General features: G+C 36.6%; 1 protein-coding gene across 4 annotated transcripts in view; it reads left to right on the top strand.

The window, feature by feature from the left end:
• ME1 (malic enzyme 1) overlaps positions 1-17,618 on the top strand; it is a 158,265-nt gene that overhangs the window by 82,014 nt on the left and 58,633 nt on the right. For all 4 annotated transcript variants that reach the window (XM_048934878.1, XM_048934877.1, XM_048934880.1 and 1 more), the window contains exon 7: positions 6,662-6,765. In XM_048934878.1, the coding sequence (XP_048790835.1) occupies positions 6,662-6,765 (104 nt within the window). The remainder of the gene's footprint in view (positions 1-6,661; positions 6,766-17,618) is intronic.

Genomic DNA, 17,618 nt, shown 5'->3' with positions numbered 1-17,618 from the left:
TGGCTTTAGGTTTCTTTGGATGCATTATAGTCTCTTTAGATCATATTCTGTAACTGTTGTTTGATCATCTTCTGCAATTTATTATAAGCTCTCACAGCATAACATTCTTTCAGTATTTTAAGTTGGAGATTTGTATTTTCCTTTTTATGTTTAAGAGCAATAAGATAATAATGTTTGGTTGTGATTATCTATTTCTGTAGCTTGTTTCCCTTCTCAGCCAGGCATATTCTAAAACATGGAGGGTATTCTTAAATGTTTTGTGATGTGTGACAACACGTATGAAGTTTGAGATTTTAGCTGTTTAAGTGCTGGAGCTCTTGAAGAAGGAATGATACTCACTAGTCATTTGGGGGCTATTTACGGTCAGTTGTACTGAGAGCTTAATTATTACTCTGAGCTTTTCCTGAGATTCAGTAAAATCTTTTATAGAAAGTAGATGTCAGGGATTTAGGAAATTTCTTTTCATGTCTTCTGATAATTACATGTGTTAAATGTAAGACTTACTCCACTTCCTTGCTGTCTGATCATTGTCTCTATTTTAAAATATTAATTACTGTATGCAGTGTAATCTGCTGAAGTCCTAAACAATATCAGATTCTTCAGGACTGTTGTTTTCTCAATAGGCAAATAAGATTAAGATTTTCACGAAGTGCCACTGGCATGCAGACAACCATTTGTTTTCAGTTTTACTATATACAAGAGTTATGCATCCTTAAATTGCATCTGATGAAACATTGCTCTGCAACCATGGTTCTGAGCATCTTCCAAATTCCAACTCAAATTACAGGCGTTTGTGGAGTTAGCATCTTCCCTACCCCTTCAGTGAGATGTTAACATTAAGTGAGTTCTCTGAGACTGTTAAACATAATGCAGTATGTTTATCTTGGTGTTCTTATTTTTGTGTATCCTAAAATGCACACCGACTCTGCTAGATGTGGTTGTGGCAGCACGTCACTGATGCAGTGTTAGCCTGATTTAGTGCATCAGTGCCTACCCTTGAATACTGTGGTAAAGCTGTCCTCGTGAAAAAATCATTTGTGACCTCTTAAGAGAATGTCAGAAGGCAGTATTAGATGGGGAGTAATATATGTTTCTAAAGAAGTGAAAAAAAATTGTAGGGAAAGGAGCAAACTATTTTCTGATCTCTGTTAATGGAAAGCTGCATTTTTAGGCCCATCAGAATTGTCCAGTGTTTAATTTTCTATGGGTATCCCCAACTAGCAAATCTTAAGAGCTGCTCAAGCTTGGGTCTTCCTTCAGCTACTCTTGACTTTATCCTGCTGCATGAAAGATCATGTTTGCTTGTTTTTTCACCTATTTCATTTATAAAGCTCTTTGTCAAGCTGAGGAACTGAAAGGTGTTTTTAGATCAGTAACATAACCAAGAAAATGCATTGAAATATTACAAGCCTTCATTTCATGTCCTTGTACTGTGGCACCCAAAACTGCTAATGTAAGTTACTGTGTTGGTCTTACAGACAAGGATGCTTGTCTCTTAACTTTTCATTTCAGTGGAAAGTCAAAGAATTTATATTAGAATGCTGCTAAATACATCATCATTTCAAAACAATCTACTTGTAACACATTACTGATAGATTTTCAGAATATAAGCAGTTAGTTAACTGATTGAACTAGAGAACATATGAAAGTTAAAAATAAAATCATTAAGTTGTAATTATTTATATCCGTTCCTTTCTATGTAGTACTAATTTGTAGGGAGCATATTCTTCAGCTGAAATAGTTTTACCTCTGTGTTTATTCTATGTATTCTAGCAACAAAATAAAAATTATAATGATGCGTCTATTGTAAACGCCGGAGGAAAACCTGGCAAGAGTTGGATGCCAGGTTCCTTCTAAAGTCATTTTTGCTGTCACATGCTCTTCTATTTCTACACAAATATTTCAATTCTGCAGTCAATAACTATTTCTGGAATGACTTTTTCATTCCCATTTTGAATTTTCCTACATATTTCAAATGACTTCAGGAAAATCTGACATACGAAGGTAATTTTACTTCTCTGGAAGATAAATTCATAGGAAATACAAATGAAAGATACATTTGCCCCCTTAAATTTTTTAATTATGAAGATGTTTCAAAAACTTCACAGCTAAATTGAGTCATAACTGATTGCATCAATAATCCAGTTTGAACTGGGTAGTAACTCTGTAAAAGTTCAAGAGAAATATGTGTTCAAATTTATGCTGTTTAAAAAAGGGCTAATTGAGCCAAAGATCTGCCTTGAAACACTGGGTCTTATCCTCTTTATGCCACTTTTAAATCTTTAATAAGCATTTTAAATCTATAGTCAGTACTAAAGCTCAGAGCTCTAAAACAAGCGTAGTTATGAGAAAGCTATATAAATGTATTCACCTATTCACTTAGACTGCTTAAAACATGGCTAACTCAGTGTTTTTGGGGCACGTTTAAACATCCAGCCTGGGAAGTCTCACAAGCCCAGACAATTAATTCAGCGACAAACGCTGATGAAAAGCTTGGCCAGCTATATACTGAGAGCCTGAAATTCCTTTACAGCTCAATGCCTTCTACTTCACAAATGTTACAGTTCAACAAGAAATAGCCCGAAGTTCCTTTATAGTCCTGTTTGGAACAATGTATGAAGAAACCCAGGGCAAAGACAAAGGAACTAAACATTCTACAAGTGAAAAGAACAGTAGTTATTTCTGAGCTGTGAGTGGCAATCCATTGTGGAGCTTCTCTGTTTCCAAAAGGCACTGAAGAATGAATAAGCTGCTTAAGCACATTATCCTGTTATTCAGGTCAACACCATGCAAACTGGGTCCCTGCTTGGTTTTTTGTTTTTTTTTTAGTGTTCACACATCTTGAGAGATTAACATTTACTATCGGCTATTTCATGGCTTTCAAAACAGATCACTGGAGAGAAAGTTCTATACCACAATCAAGTGTGTCAAGTTGACATGATGATTAGGTACTTTTCCTCAATGACTTGGGTTCCTTTTGTTCCCCAGCTCGTTGTCAAAGCTTAAACTTAGATTTGTTCTTTTGGAAATCTAATCTCCTGTGAAACGTAAGTCTGCTTTTCCTGGTTAGTGGGTTTGTTACACATATTAAATGATACTGGAAAAGTTGACACTAGTTTATTTTTAGGCACACTTAATTTTAAGGCTGAAAAAACTACTAAAAAGTTGAGGTTTAGCAACATGGCAGAATTCAAGCTTTAAGCAAAATAAGATTTTACAAGGAGAAAGGGCTTAATTGAGGTTCTGGTACTCACAGGATCATATAGATCTACTTAAAATTAGCTGAGTAAAATAACAAAAAGTCCTTTGAAGAACCACCTGAGCATATTAAAACTGTAATGACTTTGTGGTTTTAAGAAAAAGGCAAGTCATTTATACCATCTTACTTGTGCACGATTATAGTAAAGAGATCAGCAAACCATCAAAGTTCAGGCAAGGCTTGAGCTGTGCACCTGGCTCTAATTTAGCTACAAAAGCCAAAGCAGTGTGAAACAGAAAATTGCACGCATATATACTTCATCAATAGAGAAAAAACATGCGGAAATGTCATCTATTCTCAAACTTGGCACCAGGAAATTTCTTTGGAACTTACATAATTTAGTGCACACTGGAGGTTCAGAACCCAGGGCTGCAAGATGCTGAGCCTCTCTACTCACAAAGATGTCAGCAAAGGGAGTCCAGACTTCTCAGTGCCACCTATAACATATTTGGTATACAGTGATGTTTCACAGCAGAAATTCCCCCAGTGCCATTAAAAATATCAAAACCCTTCATTTCTACAATGAGAAATAATATTCATTGGATCCACAGTTATAAAACTAAAGGCAAACTACAGCTGTACGGAACACCAGCAGCTTTGAGAGAAAGATGTGCCACCTCCCAGAAATGAGAAACATTTCAGAGTACGATTGGTTTAATGAGGCATACAGCCACCAAGGAAAATGTAGGACCGTTGACACCTTTTCAACTGTTAATATTTGTATATGTTAAAACAGTCCAAATTCTTCCTGTGAGCTTCTTCTTTCTCAGTTTTCTCAGGTTGGGGAAAGGCTCGTGAACACAGTGGAGTTTCTGTTCTCCAGAAATGTCAGACATTTCAAACAACTTTTTTGTTTCCACAGGACTGAAATTTCACGCTATGTGAAACTTTTTTCAATAAAAGAGTTCATCGCTAAAAAATAACATTGAAGCTATGGGCATACCAACAGTTTCCATCAAAATTAATTGCGCAGTAATCAATCTGCGTTCATTTAAATTTGCACTAACATGCTGAATCATGATTTTCTGCCCTGTAAGAACTGCTTACAGCTGCAAAGTGTTTTTAAGTCATTAGGAAGGCTGGATAAGATTTCAATTTGTATTAGACTATTATGCCTATTTTCTTTGAACAAGCTTATTTTGAAGTCCAGCACACAGAACTTAAATGTGTACTAGATTCTTTGTTTGCAAATGCTGACTGAATTTTGGATGTCCGCAATCCTGCAACTAGCACTGACATTGGTTGGGTTTGAGCTGTAGAATGCTTTGCAAAAAGAAACTTCATAATCAGGTAACATTTTTCTTTGAACTATACTGCCTCTTTTACATACTCACCAATAAGAGATCGGGGCTCTTCCTACCTAAAGACGAGAACTTTGTCAACATATTTGCAAGGAACCTCTTGTGAAAGAAAAAAGGAGCTTTATCCTCTGTTTCTCCCCAGAAGGATACTTCATCTTTGGGATGAGCTAACATAAGTGCTAGCATCAGCTCACCCTTTCTCTAGACTTGCTGAACAGATAGGTACTGACTATAATACCACTGAATGATAATAGACATTTTCTCATCTGTAACCCTAAAAACATCACTAAAACCTGCCCTCCTGTCAGTCCAGAATTTAAAAGATGGTACCTTCATAATGTTTCTATGATATCAATCTTAAACACAGTTGTTGAAAGAATAGTTTCTGTGGGAAAACATTAATAGCAGGAGTATTCCATGTATTTGATACAGTTTGAAATAACGATTCTATTGTTTTGCACTCCCGAGTTAGCATTTTTCAGTTAATTTGCCTTTAAAAAGGCTGCTCAATTCAGTCCAATTTGCTCTTTCTATCCATGAGGTTTTTATCTTCCAGTTTGATCTTTGCATCTTTTGCTTGCCTTTTGCTCAGGAAGCCTATTAATTTCTTAACCTGGAGAGGAATTAACAGTCGTAGCTTCAACTTACACAAACACTTAACCCTACTGCTCATATTCTAGGGTTGGCTCCCACATGCACAGAGGGCTTTGCCCAGCTGAGGAGCTGTCAGTGCCAGTGAACTTTAATTAAAAAACAACAACACTGTAATGGCTGGAAAGAATGCTTCATGGAGGAATCTTGTAACAGGCTACAAAATTACCACAGTTTGTCCCCAAGCAAGAGGCTGCACAAAACCAGACTGAGCCAAGGACATTCTGTGGAGGCTTCCGGCGTATATCTGTGGCAACGAATAAAGAGCCCAGTGTGCAAGGGCTGTGGGCAGCCAGGCATGGTGTGTGCTGAGCAGGCTCCATCCCTACTGCCGTTGTGCGGCACAGCCTGCCTGCTTCTGTCCTTGCAGCGCAATACATGGCACCAGACAAGCTGTCCCAGGATGCCAAACTCATTTCCTTGCTTAAGTGTGCAGAGTTAATGCATATTCAGCCTCAGAAGACTGAAGTTCATGAACATGTATATAAGTGGTTGAAGAGCAGCCCCACTGAAGGGCATCTTTACTGTATGCAGGTTTGGAAACCACCATATAAAAAGGACATAAAATGATTAACGTGTCCAAAGGACTGCTACTAAGGTGCGGAAGGATCTAGAGGACAAGATGTACAAGGAACAGCCTAGGTCTCTGGGTTTGCTCAGCCCAGATCATTGGAGCTGAGGGGAGGCTTCATGGTGGCCTGCAGCTCCTGACCTGGAGTGGATGGGCAGCACTGAGCTCTGCTCTCTGTGGCAGCAACAGGGCCTAAGGAACAGCATGGGGCTGTGTCGGAGGAAGGGCACTGAAGGTTAAGGAACGGGTTCTGCACCAGACAGTGGTGGACATGGAATGGGCTGCCCAGAACAGCAGTCTAGGCACTGATCTGCTGGAGTTTAAGGAGTGTTTAGACAGTGCTCTCAGACATAGAATTTGAATTTTCGGTGGTACTGTGCAGATCTGGGAGTTGTACTCAGTGATCCTTGTAGGTCCCTTCCAGCTTGTGATATTCTGTGATTCTGTGATTCTCAACACAGCTGAAATGATGAACTAAGTATTCCCTGAGATATATCTGTGAAACATGATAAGAAGAGAAAATAGCTTTTTTTAAATTCAAGCCCTGTCAGGATATAAAGGAAAAAAAAGGGAAAAGAACTAAATAAAGTTCTAAAAAGATATTCTTGAAACTTGACTTCCTAGGTTAAACTTTCCCTTTTTCACTTGGAAATAATATACTTCTTTTGGTACTAGGATATCCATTTTCCTTGATACAAAAGGCTGTTTCTTTAATCTCTTTGCTGCATTTTTTCAGTCTTTCTATAGAGGTGGATAAATGGATATGTATTTCATACGCTTGGGTTAATCCTCAAACACTGCATTGTTGTCCTTTTAATATAGAATGTACTAGTGTAACTTGTTCCTGTAATAGTTCAAATAGTTATTTTTTTTTAACAGGCATTGCTGAAAGATCCTTTGTATATTGGGCTGAGACATAAGAGAATCAGAGGTCAAGCCTATGATGATCTTCTTGATGAATTCATGGAAGCTGTGACTTCAAGGTATGTGATATATTTGTGCTGTTCATTGGTGAATGCCATTGTGAACTTCATCTTGGAAGAAATAAATGTCCTTAACTATGTAAGGAAGAAAGAGTAATGAGATCAGAGTTGCTATGTTTCTGATTATTTTTTTTTTTGGAGCATTATATTTTATAAGATGACAAACTGTCTCTAACTTGCCTTCAATAATGTCATTTTATGAATTCACTGCATGAGTGGGAAAACTCATCTTGAGAATGAGTGAATTAACTTTTCAAACTATTTTTTTGCACTTCTGACTTCATAAGGCATGAGCATCATACTAGGAATATGCTGTTTTTACAGCCTGCTTGCCATCATGTTTAAATCTCTCTTCTCCTCAGGTTTTAAGGTTGCATGCACTTTGCACTGAATCCCTCTCTATTAAAAACAAGAATAACAACAACAAAACAGGAAAAGGAAAATAAAGTCACCCTAGTCTCTGTCCCAACCCAAACAAACACAAGACCGATCTTATAAAGTCTTGTTTTTAAATGTCATGTTATAGACCTATTCCAAATCAGCTCTTTCTCTTGTTTCCTTCTCTACTGTTCATAAAGTAGTTAGATTTATTATTAGAATATATGGAATAGTATGTTCTATGTCAAATGACACACTTGCTTACATTTTCCTTTGTCGTTAAAATATTTGGAGTTCTCGAGTTCTCATTCTGCATTCAGTGTGTGTACATTAAATAGTCTAAGTACCAGAATCCTTATCAGAGCATGCTCCCCTCTTCTGCGGTAAATCGTAAAGCCAGGACTGAGCTGTGGGACCAGGAAATGCTTTCCAGCTCCTCAGTCTCAATTTGTGTCCCAGACATGTTTTGAATCCATGATGGGACCTCACCTGGATGTGCACAACCTCTGTTCTCCCTGCCCTGGATCCTGTGTAAAATAAACTAGGGCAAGAGAGTAGTCTTAATTCCTGTACTTGAGGCACAGGTTCCTCTACATGTTGCTATATTCTTACCCATTACCCCCTCTTGGCTGAGAGTCCCTTGTTCTTAATCTTCCTACAGTTCGTTTTGAGTATTCTCTTTCAGGCAAAACTGATGCATTTCTATCTCCATAATAGAAGATTTGGAACATTAGAAGTTGCTCTATGGACCAAGTTTTGAAAATTTCTAATTTAATGCATTCACTAATTCACCCTTTCTTTAAAATTGAACCATAGCTAATTTTAGGTCATTTTAATCATATACTGAAGAAAATTGTCAAGGTCAAGCAGAATACTATTTCAGTAATGTTTGATGGTTGATTTGTTCTCCCGTTCTTTTTACTCGAAAATCTTTATAAACAGTAATTTTGAGTAATTTTTAGCAATTGATGTTAACTTGACCTTCTGAAAGATCACTCTGTCCTCAGCTGCCATGGTCTACAACATTGTCCTTTATTTCATGTTTGAAGTGGAGAACTAAAAATTCAAAGTTTTTAGCTGTTTTGGCTGTACTATGACATCCAGTTATGATACTCACTTGCTAAGATGAAGGGAGAAGTGATGTAGCTAAGACAGTCAGGACCATTTGTTCAATAATTTAATATACTCTACATTAAAACTTATATTGAGGTGAGGTTTTAGCAGCTCTGTTGGGAACATGCGGAAGTAGGCAGCTGTACAGGATGGTACATTTTGTATAGGCTTCTCTCATTGCCTTCCAAGAAATCTTTCTAGACATGTGTATCATATTGGCTGATTGTTAAATTTTGAAAATCTAGATTGTTATCAGCTGGTTCAGCATCATTTATAGTGTATACTTTTGGAATGCTACTTTTATAGAGTAAATGTTATGTTGTGCTTTATAAAAAAGCCTGTCATGTGAAGGTATAATTTCATCAACTGAAATATTTTCCCTTTCACAGCCTTCACTGCTATTCACTCCAAAAAACTTTTCTTGTAAATCAAAATCATTTTTGAATGAGTCTTTATTTTTTTTAATAAAAGCACACAGAGAAAGACTTAAAACATCCACTAATACAAGATTTTGGTACAGTATCCACTGTGTTATCATAGCAGAATGAAACGAGTACAGTGTGATTTTTCCCAGATGTGAGTAGGCATAAGCATATGGAAAGTATATGGATTTCTTCTGGCATAAAGTCAGCAAACAGCTTTTATTTATTTACCTATGTCTGTATCTGTCTGTTTATTTGTTACTGTTGCCAGCAGCTGCCTTTGCTGTGGACAGGTGCTGTAATTTCTGTGGACATTACCCAGTTTTTCTTGCTTTTGTCTTTGCACAGCGATTTGAGAGTATGAGGATATACTAAATGGAAAGAATGTCTTATAATATGGGAAGTAAAAAAGAAATATCTTCAGCACCGAATAGCACAAATCAAAATTAAAACCTGTTCATAACGATTTGCTGTATTTTACCCTATGAAGATGTGGGTGATAAAACATTTTATACAGTAGCAAATTTTTCCAGATGATAAGTTGTTCTTAAATGTCTGCGTTTACAGAGGAAACTCTGAGAGGAGGGATTGCTGAATAGGGCTCTGGTAGCTGGGGTTGATCCACCAAGACGTCTTATAAAACTAGAAGAAGGAACTCAATTTTTTTATTCCAGTTTCCATTTCTTTCCTACTTGCTTGCAATAATGTATTCATTTACAGCAGTGAAGGGATTTTGGAAACACTTAAAGGGAAAATATGTAGACTAGAGATAGAACAAGAAATGAGGGGAGAAGGAAAAAACAGCCTTTTATTAACAGGAACATTACTTGTCTGATGTAAAAAGTGGATTTTTTCCTTTTTCTGAAGGAAAAAAGGAAATTTGCTTCCTTTTAGCAAATCTGGTAAAGATAACTCCAGCTTGAACGCCTCTGAAGAAGACCAGAGTAGGGAAGAATAGCATGCTATCAGCTTGCTTTCTGCTGCAGTTACTGTGCACTGGGGAAGGAACTGTGCACTGCCCAGAGAGACAAGGCTGACTTGTACCAGTGGTCTGTGAACAGTGAGTAAACTTATAGAAAATGAAAAGTAATCTCATGTAACTCTGGAAGGTAATACCGCAGTCCCAAAGAGTTGTGCAGAATTTTTTTTTCTGGTATAAGCTAAAATTTGTGGGTTTATGATGTGGAAAAGCAACCCTACATCACTGAAATTGTCTTCTGTAGGCGTGATGTTTTTTGTTTTTGTGCGCTTTTCTGTTTCAGTTCAAGGTGCAATAGTAGTGAACCTTAGAGAAGTAATCTCACGTATCATTTATGTTCTGATCTGTAATTACATTTTAATTAAATCCTTCCCCATTACTTTTATATGCTCTCCTTTTCTTAAGCTTGTGGTGCACAAAACAAGCTGCTGACAATTATAATTCAGTATGTTCTGTCCTAAATAATCATGATGTAGTCATTATTACTCATTTGCCTGATTATATTATTCACAGATGGTAATACTGCTTAATTTCACATCATGTGTTACTTTAAAAGGCTGCATTATGGTAAGTAAGGCTTATCTGACTTTGAAAACAACTGTAAGATTTATCAGTCATAAAAAGAAAATTACACAAATACTTAGGTCATTCCAAAAATAATGTCTCCTGTTTATATCCATGGAAACTGCAACAGATCAAAAAGCACAATAACACTGATAGACCAAATTCTCAGCTACAAAACAGTTTTTCAACATAGTCACCATCACTAGCTGTGCATTTTTGCCAGAAATGAACAAGAGCCTGCATGACACACTCATCAAAATCTTTATAGCCACCTGAAACACCTTTTCAGTGGCTCTTGCCACTGCTGAAACACACCACCCACCACCTCACTGTGGTCACATCCACTGTTTGGTCTCCATCAGTGTTCCACAAGCATCGACAAATATCAGTGGATGCTAATTTTTTCCACACAGAGGAATTCAGTGACACACCTTTGCTTCATCTGCACTTCCATGTCAGATGCCATGTAGTCAGACTGCCCCTCTGCTGCCAACTGTCACACAACAATAACATGTACCACAGTGTTGACGACAATATTCAGCCTCTACTTCCATACCACCAAAATCTGCCTGTGATTCATGGGCCAGAATAATAAAATAGGAGGCATTACTTTTGAAGCAGTGCTCATACTTCAGTTTTTATTTAGTAGATGACATTGGAATAGAATTAAATCTGTAAATTATTAATTCAAAATGGACATAACTTCTTGCAAGGCAACGTACTGTCAAGAAATCAATACAAAAGGGGATTATAGCTGTGCATCGTTATGGAATTTGTTGCACAACACATTGCTGCTAACAATGTATTCATGCACAGGTTGTTAGTAGAAGGACATTGGCACCTCTATCCTCTAGTGCATCGTGGTACTGAAAGACTAAGACTTGCATTGTGCCTCTGTGTTCCTGTATTGTTCAAGTTAAAGTGACTGTTAGGAGCACAGAAAAAAATACTGCTGCAACAACTCCCTCCTATGGCAGTCTTAATGAAAATATTTCTGTTTACAGATTTTTTCCCTTAGTGGGGAGTTGATGTTAGCTGCTTTATAGCCCTCTTCCCTTCCCTTTGTGCTAGTTCATTTGGTGGTGCAGTTCTCCAGGTTGGTTGGCTGGGTGGTAATTTTCTGGCACTCCAAAACTAAATGAACCCAATCTGATCTTCTGCAGTGAGAAGTGAGAAGTCTGCTTCCTCTTTTTTTTTTTTAATTTTTTTTTTTTTAAATCCCAGTTTAAATCTATTTATGCCTTTACCACAATCTGTATCTAATATTTGTGTCCAACTTTCTTTAATGTCAATATAAACCATGAAATTTTGTCCTCTCTCTTCTTTCTGGACTTAGAAGTGCTGAAATCTTCAATTCATGATACTAGCTTATCTACCTTCACATTTTTCTTTAAAACTTATTTGTACTTTCGTTAACTAGAAGCTGAGAACAGATTGCATGCGTTGCTAGATTGATCACTGCTAGATAACCGAGAAAATGTCTATATCTTACTTTCAACATCATATTTTCTATCCATCCTTTTCAATAACTTTTGTTTCTAGCACATGGGTCCAGCCATTTTTACAGCTTAGCACAATGGATTTCAGCTTATTTAAGCCTATTGTTTGGTTCTGTTGTAGAAATAGTCAATAACAACACATCTGCTAAAAATAAGTCCATGTCTCTTGTCACAGGAGCAGCGCTCATCATTTCCCAAATACCAATATTCTGTGCAGAAGCTCTGATCTCAGTCCTATTCCATCAATGTCCTTGGCAAGAGAAGGATCTTTGCTTTGTCATCTGAAACCACAATCAACTTTCACAGTGGTTTAAACTGTTGTGATTCATCATTTCCTTTCGCTTGTACGCTCTTGAGAAATACTGACAGCTTGCCAAGGCAGTAATAAATAAACATAAATATTCCATAGTCTAGATTTTGGTGACAGTCAAAACAGCAGCAACAGTGAATGCTGCTGGGAGTGCTTCATATGAGATGGAGAAGTGGAATGTGCTGCACTATTCAGAGGCTGGAAAGGCCACAGCAGCTTTTTTTTTTTTTTCTCAAGGTTCTCTTCGTGGAAAAATATGAATGAAGATAAAGCCATATTAGGTTTTTCATTTAATATGCAGAGTTAATCTGAATCTCCTACAACACAATTATGCAGTCTTTCTGGATCTCCTTTAATGCTGCTTGCCATGAAATAATCTACTTAGTTGTTCACATGAGATAAGTTTGCACAGTGGTACCTAATGACCAAGGTCAGGCCTTTCACAGTGGAAGCTCAAGATTTGCATTTGCAAGTATTACAGGGTTTGGTTGGTTTTTTTTTCCTTTAAATAAACTGAAATTAAAGTAAAAATCATAGAATAATATAAATGTTTGAGTTGGAAGGGACTTTTAAAGGTCATATAGTCCAACTCCCCTGCAACGTACAAGGGCATCCACAGATAGATCAGTTAGCAACTCTACTAATGAGCAGTATTCCAGCTGTAAAATACGGTTTTTAAAAGACAGAGAATCTAAATCTTAGACCAGTGCAGTTTGTTATGTGTGCTATTCCTTCCTTCATGGCACTGCCTTCTACCAGTCTTTTCCTAGGACCTTGCTTTACTCACTTTGCAGAACAGGCAAAGAACAAGGAGTAGACTTGGAGCTGCATTGGCAGCTGTGCCAACTGCGTGAATCTTTTTGGGATTTTGTGACCAGTAACTTCTGACAGCCTTAAAGACTTTTACATATGCATTTTGTGATTCGTTGCTGCGGGCTAAATTACATCTGATTGCTGGAAATGACACAAACATACACTTTGTGGGTTTTTCAGGCACAGTATTTGGCAAACGGAAAAGTGAATCTGTCAGTGAAGTGAAATCACGGCAGAATAGACAGACTCTACTCACATCAAGTTTATTTGTAGAAAGAGTGCTTTTATTGTTTGTTATGCAGGACCACAGAGAAATTCTTAGCAAGGATCAGTAGAGGAGTCTTAAAGATATAAAACCTCATTCATTTCTAAAAAAACCAAGAAGCTGTCAAACAGTACTGAGGGAGAAGGCAATTGTTTTGTTTTTGTGGACTAAATAGAGAGAGTTGGAGGTATTTTTAGTATTTTTAATATACTTCTCGTATTCAAACTGATTTTTGAGATTGGAATGGGATGTGTTCATGTTCTAATAAAGCTCAGCTATGTCCCAGACTCTGCAGTTAGTCAAAACCCAACCAGTGAAGAACACACTGTTCTCAGGCTTTCCTTCTCCACCTTATTTCAATAAGGGTTTTTTAAATTGGAAAGGGCCTGGTAAACCCAGTTATGCTCCTTCCTCTTTTTTAGCTGCAGAACGTGGTGGGCAGGATCCTCAGTGGAAGTTAACTGGTGCAACTGCATTGTAAATGGAATGAGTGTTGATTTATTTGAATAATTTGTGAGCAATATTTTAACATACATGAGATAGATTTCCTGGTAAAATAAAGCTAATCAAGGTCAATGATGTAAAACAAATAATAGTAGTAATAATTTGTTGGTCTCCTGCTTCAGTACAAATTTCAAAGTTTCTATGTGCCAGTAACAAGCAGATTCAAGTATCACAAGAATAACAGGGAAAATTGCATTCTGAAAATTTGTAAATCTATAAGTATAATTCTGCAAGTACAATTTTTATAAAATATGGGATATTACCCATATTACCCCTCAGATATTCTAAAATGGCCTATCATCACCTGCGTCTGCCAACATAACAGGCCAAGGTGGGCTCTCCAAAAAGACTGCATTGCTCAGTTTGTTCTGAACTGAATGTGTACAACCTTCTCTGTTCCTGTGTTGATTCACCAAGGAAACCTGCATCTGTGCAGATGAGATGAATATAATCATGAACCTCGAGCAAAATTAATAGCACACAACATCAGTGATCCTAACAGATTCCAATGGGGGTTTGGGGAAGGAGAAAATATTTTGACACTCCAAATGTTCTGATATCAATATGTTATTATATTTTAAGCCTTTGACAAACAGCTGTACTCTCAGATCACAGTATTCTGTACAATTTTTTGTACAGTCTTCCTAGAAAATTGTAATGGAAACTTCAGTTACTTCTCTTTCCATCCTAGAAACTACACCAGTAATATGTCCCTACAAAGCAATATAACTGACTAAAGAGTGAGACATGGCACTTCTGAAAATCAGGACAATTTTCATTTAGTACAGAAGTTTGGATTTAAATGCTGACTTGTGAAATGGAAGCATTTAATCTTATCCTGAGATTACAGCCAAATTAGCCTTTTAGCTATGCAAACCCTGTGATAAGAACTGTCTGCCAGGGATTTGGAACTGGAATCAGAATATGCCAGAGCTGAGCTGTGAAGCTGTGTGTGTTATCTGCACCAGTAAGTACAATAATGTATTTATTTTAAAGATAATATGGAGTACCTTAAAGGAAGTCTTTTCTATGTCAGGAACAACAATTTATGACTTTGGTTTTTTTTCAGTCTTATAAGCATATCCAATGATATTTAAAACATCCTCCATCCAATCTGCCTAACCACTTTGTAGTGATGTGTAAGCCTTCTTACAGTCATGCTGCACTTAAAGTAGTTGCAGATTAATACTTTTTTCTTTTTCATAGCTGGGAAGTGAAGCATAAGATAACTGAATGTAAATTAGATGTCCTTGTGGGAACAATCCACTTGCCTAAACATAGAAGTACAGCACTGTATCCTCTTTGGCTTCCAACTGCTGGCTTAGGTTCTTTAGTTGTCACGCACACTGAGTCCTAGCTGCCAGTTCTGTGCAGATGCCATAGATGCCCCATGGAGGGCACTGGGTTCCTGTGTTTAAATATCTATTTCATACCCCAGCGTCTACCTTTATGTGCTTGAAGGCTTTCAAGTACCAGCCCTGAGTGACTTTTCTACTGTTGCACAGATAGATTACTGGCAAGAAAAGTAGAACCCTAAATATTCTTTGAGGTAGACTTACACCTATACAGCTATCCCTAGCAAATGTCCATAATTTTATATAAAAATAAATATAGTTTTATATATATAAAAATGTAGTTGGATATAGTTCTAATAAAATTAAAATTAAATCTGTTGCATGCAGATTTTGCCATTGTTTTGAATGCTGAGAGCTACTTCTCTCTAATTTTGCAGTCTCTCTATACCTCTCTGCTGCCAGGAAGGCATACTAAGAGCTTGCTTAATTGAAAGCAGTTAAAGGCTGCAGCTTTGAATGGCAAGATAGGGCAATTTACTTACTTTACTGATTCATATTCTTTTTTATTTAAACTAGACATAAGGAGACAGTATTTGATGTCTGCTATATTCTTGACACTTTCTGGAAATTCCAGATGCACATCTTCCTTCTGCATAAGCAATCACTAGTGTTTATACATCGCTGTGAAAAATATTAGCCTGGAAATGGCTGAAAAATGAAATATGACACTTCAGACCCACTACCATATGTAAGTGAAGTTAGCTGACATTTTGTTGACGCCCACAGTTGCGCCAGTGCTAACAAACCCCAAATAAATGATGAAATATGTTTAGCTCGTGCCTCTAATTACCAAATTATGAAAGTACTTTGTTATTTATTGTGAGTTTAAATGAATAACTGGATTACTGGCATTGGAAGGTTGCTGATCATGTCCACAGAAGCAGATAATGTTTAACTGATGGGTTATCTTATCTAAAAATGAGGGTGCACATGAAAGGAAAAAGAAACACATTTTGAAAATCAGACTGGAGTTTTAGTGGTTCAGTGATGTTTCTCTCCTAATCCCTTACTCTTTTAGATTTTGCAAAGTTTTGAACAATAAGGAAGAAGAATTTCTTGTGCTATCCCTGCATTGGCTCTTGCAGAAGGAAATTCTTTACAGTTTTATCTCCAGCACAGCATTACTTTGATACTTCTTTCTCTGAAAATGGGATTTAGCTTAGTACAAAACCAGAAGGTTATCTGTTTCAAACATTATACTTTGGAAACTGCAAGAGACATATCACTTAATTGGCTAATTTTATTTCAGAATTTAGTGGATTTTAACATCAAAGTTAATCATTCTAGTTGCTGGTTTGTAGCAATGGCTACTGGAAAGAGACTGCTGGCAGGGTTTGCTGAAAATGAACTACGCAGATTTTAATAAAAATGGAGTTAAACATAAATATACCAGCAGTATGTACGAGAAAAAGCTAAGTCTTCTTTCCAGAAGACGTACTTCTTGTGAATATCTAGTTAATTCATGCTATACATTCTACTTTTTAACACTGCTTTGTAATGATCGTGTAATTAATCCATATTGTTAAAAGGTAATTACTTGTTGTGTATGTGTTTGTTTCCTTTTATTTTAAATATTTCAGTGTAACAGATATTTGGAATCACTGTTCTTGCTCAGGATAGAGCTCTGATATAGAAAACACACCCAAGAGTTATTTTGCATTTTAAAGTCATATGAATAGCAGTAAGCTTATTTGTGTCTATTATATAACCAGAAGGGTTGTAAGAAAAGTTAATAAGAATGGAAGAGTCTGCAAATTTGAAAAATGCAGGAAAAAGTAGTTTTCTTTTAATAAGCAATTAGCTGATGCATGTAATCAGATTCTGCACAAGTTGCAACCATTTCTAAGCAGATTATTTGTCCTGGGTGTCATTTGGGTTTATAGTTCTGTGCTTACGAGCAGAAAACATTTGCAGCACAAATCTCTGAAAAGCTGCAATGCTCATAGTAATCTCTTATCTCACATGCTTTAAAAAAACATGAATATCTTCAAATTTAGCAATAATTAAGTCCACTTACATATATTTTCATCCTGCAACATTAAAATTGTTATATTTTTTTAAGCTTCCTTAATTAGGCTCAGAATACAAAGCCTGTCTTGTTAGAGATTTTGCCCTTGTCAGCCATGGAGGAATCTAAAAACTTATGAAGTCAATTTCTGTGGTTGGAAGTAACGAGCCAGACATTTAGAGATCTTTTTACAGTATTGAATTTTTATTAAAAAGACTTTGATTAATCTTTTCTGCTGAAAAATTGATTATGATCTGAGCATATGCTTGACTTCTGGAAAACTACGTTTCTTCAGCTGTTTGACTGTAGACATTCCACTGAATTTATACTGGGGTGTTGGGTAGGGTAAGAGGCACAAAAGCTAATTAAATCATTGATCCTTCACTTTTATACAAGCTGATTTAAGAATGTCATAGCATCTACAAAGAAGTGCTCTATTAAATCTGTTAATCATTCAAATTTGTTTAAACAAAAAAGATTTTTCAACTTAAGCCAGACCGCGCAGTGTTAGGGTTTGTTTTCTTTTCTTTGCCAGAAACTACAGAAGCTGTAAGTTATATATGGAAAGTATTTTTAAAGAACAACGTTTTCAGGATAAGAGAACTGACTGCAGCTGGTTTGGTATATTTTCCAATTCAGATTT

Source organism: Lagopus muta, chromosome 2, assembly GCF_023343835.1.
Source record: "Lagopus muta isolate bLagMut1 chromosome 2, bLagMut1 primary, whole genome shotgun sequence".
Lineage (NCBI taxonomy): Eukaryota > Metazoa > Chordata > Aves > Galliformes > Phasianidae > Lagopus > Lagopus muta.
The sequence above is the reverse complement of the archived record's forward strand: the minus strand, read 5'-3'. Positions and strand labels throughout refer to the sequence as shown.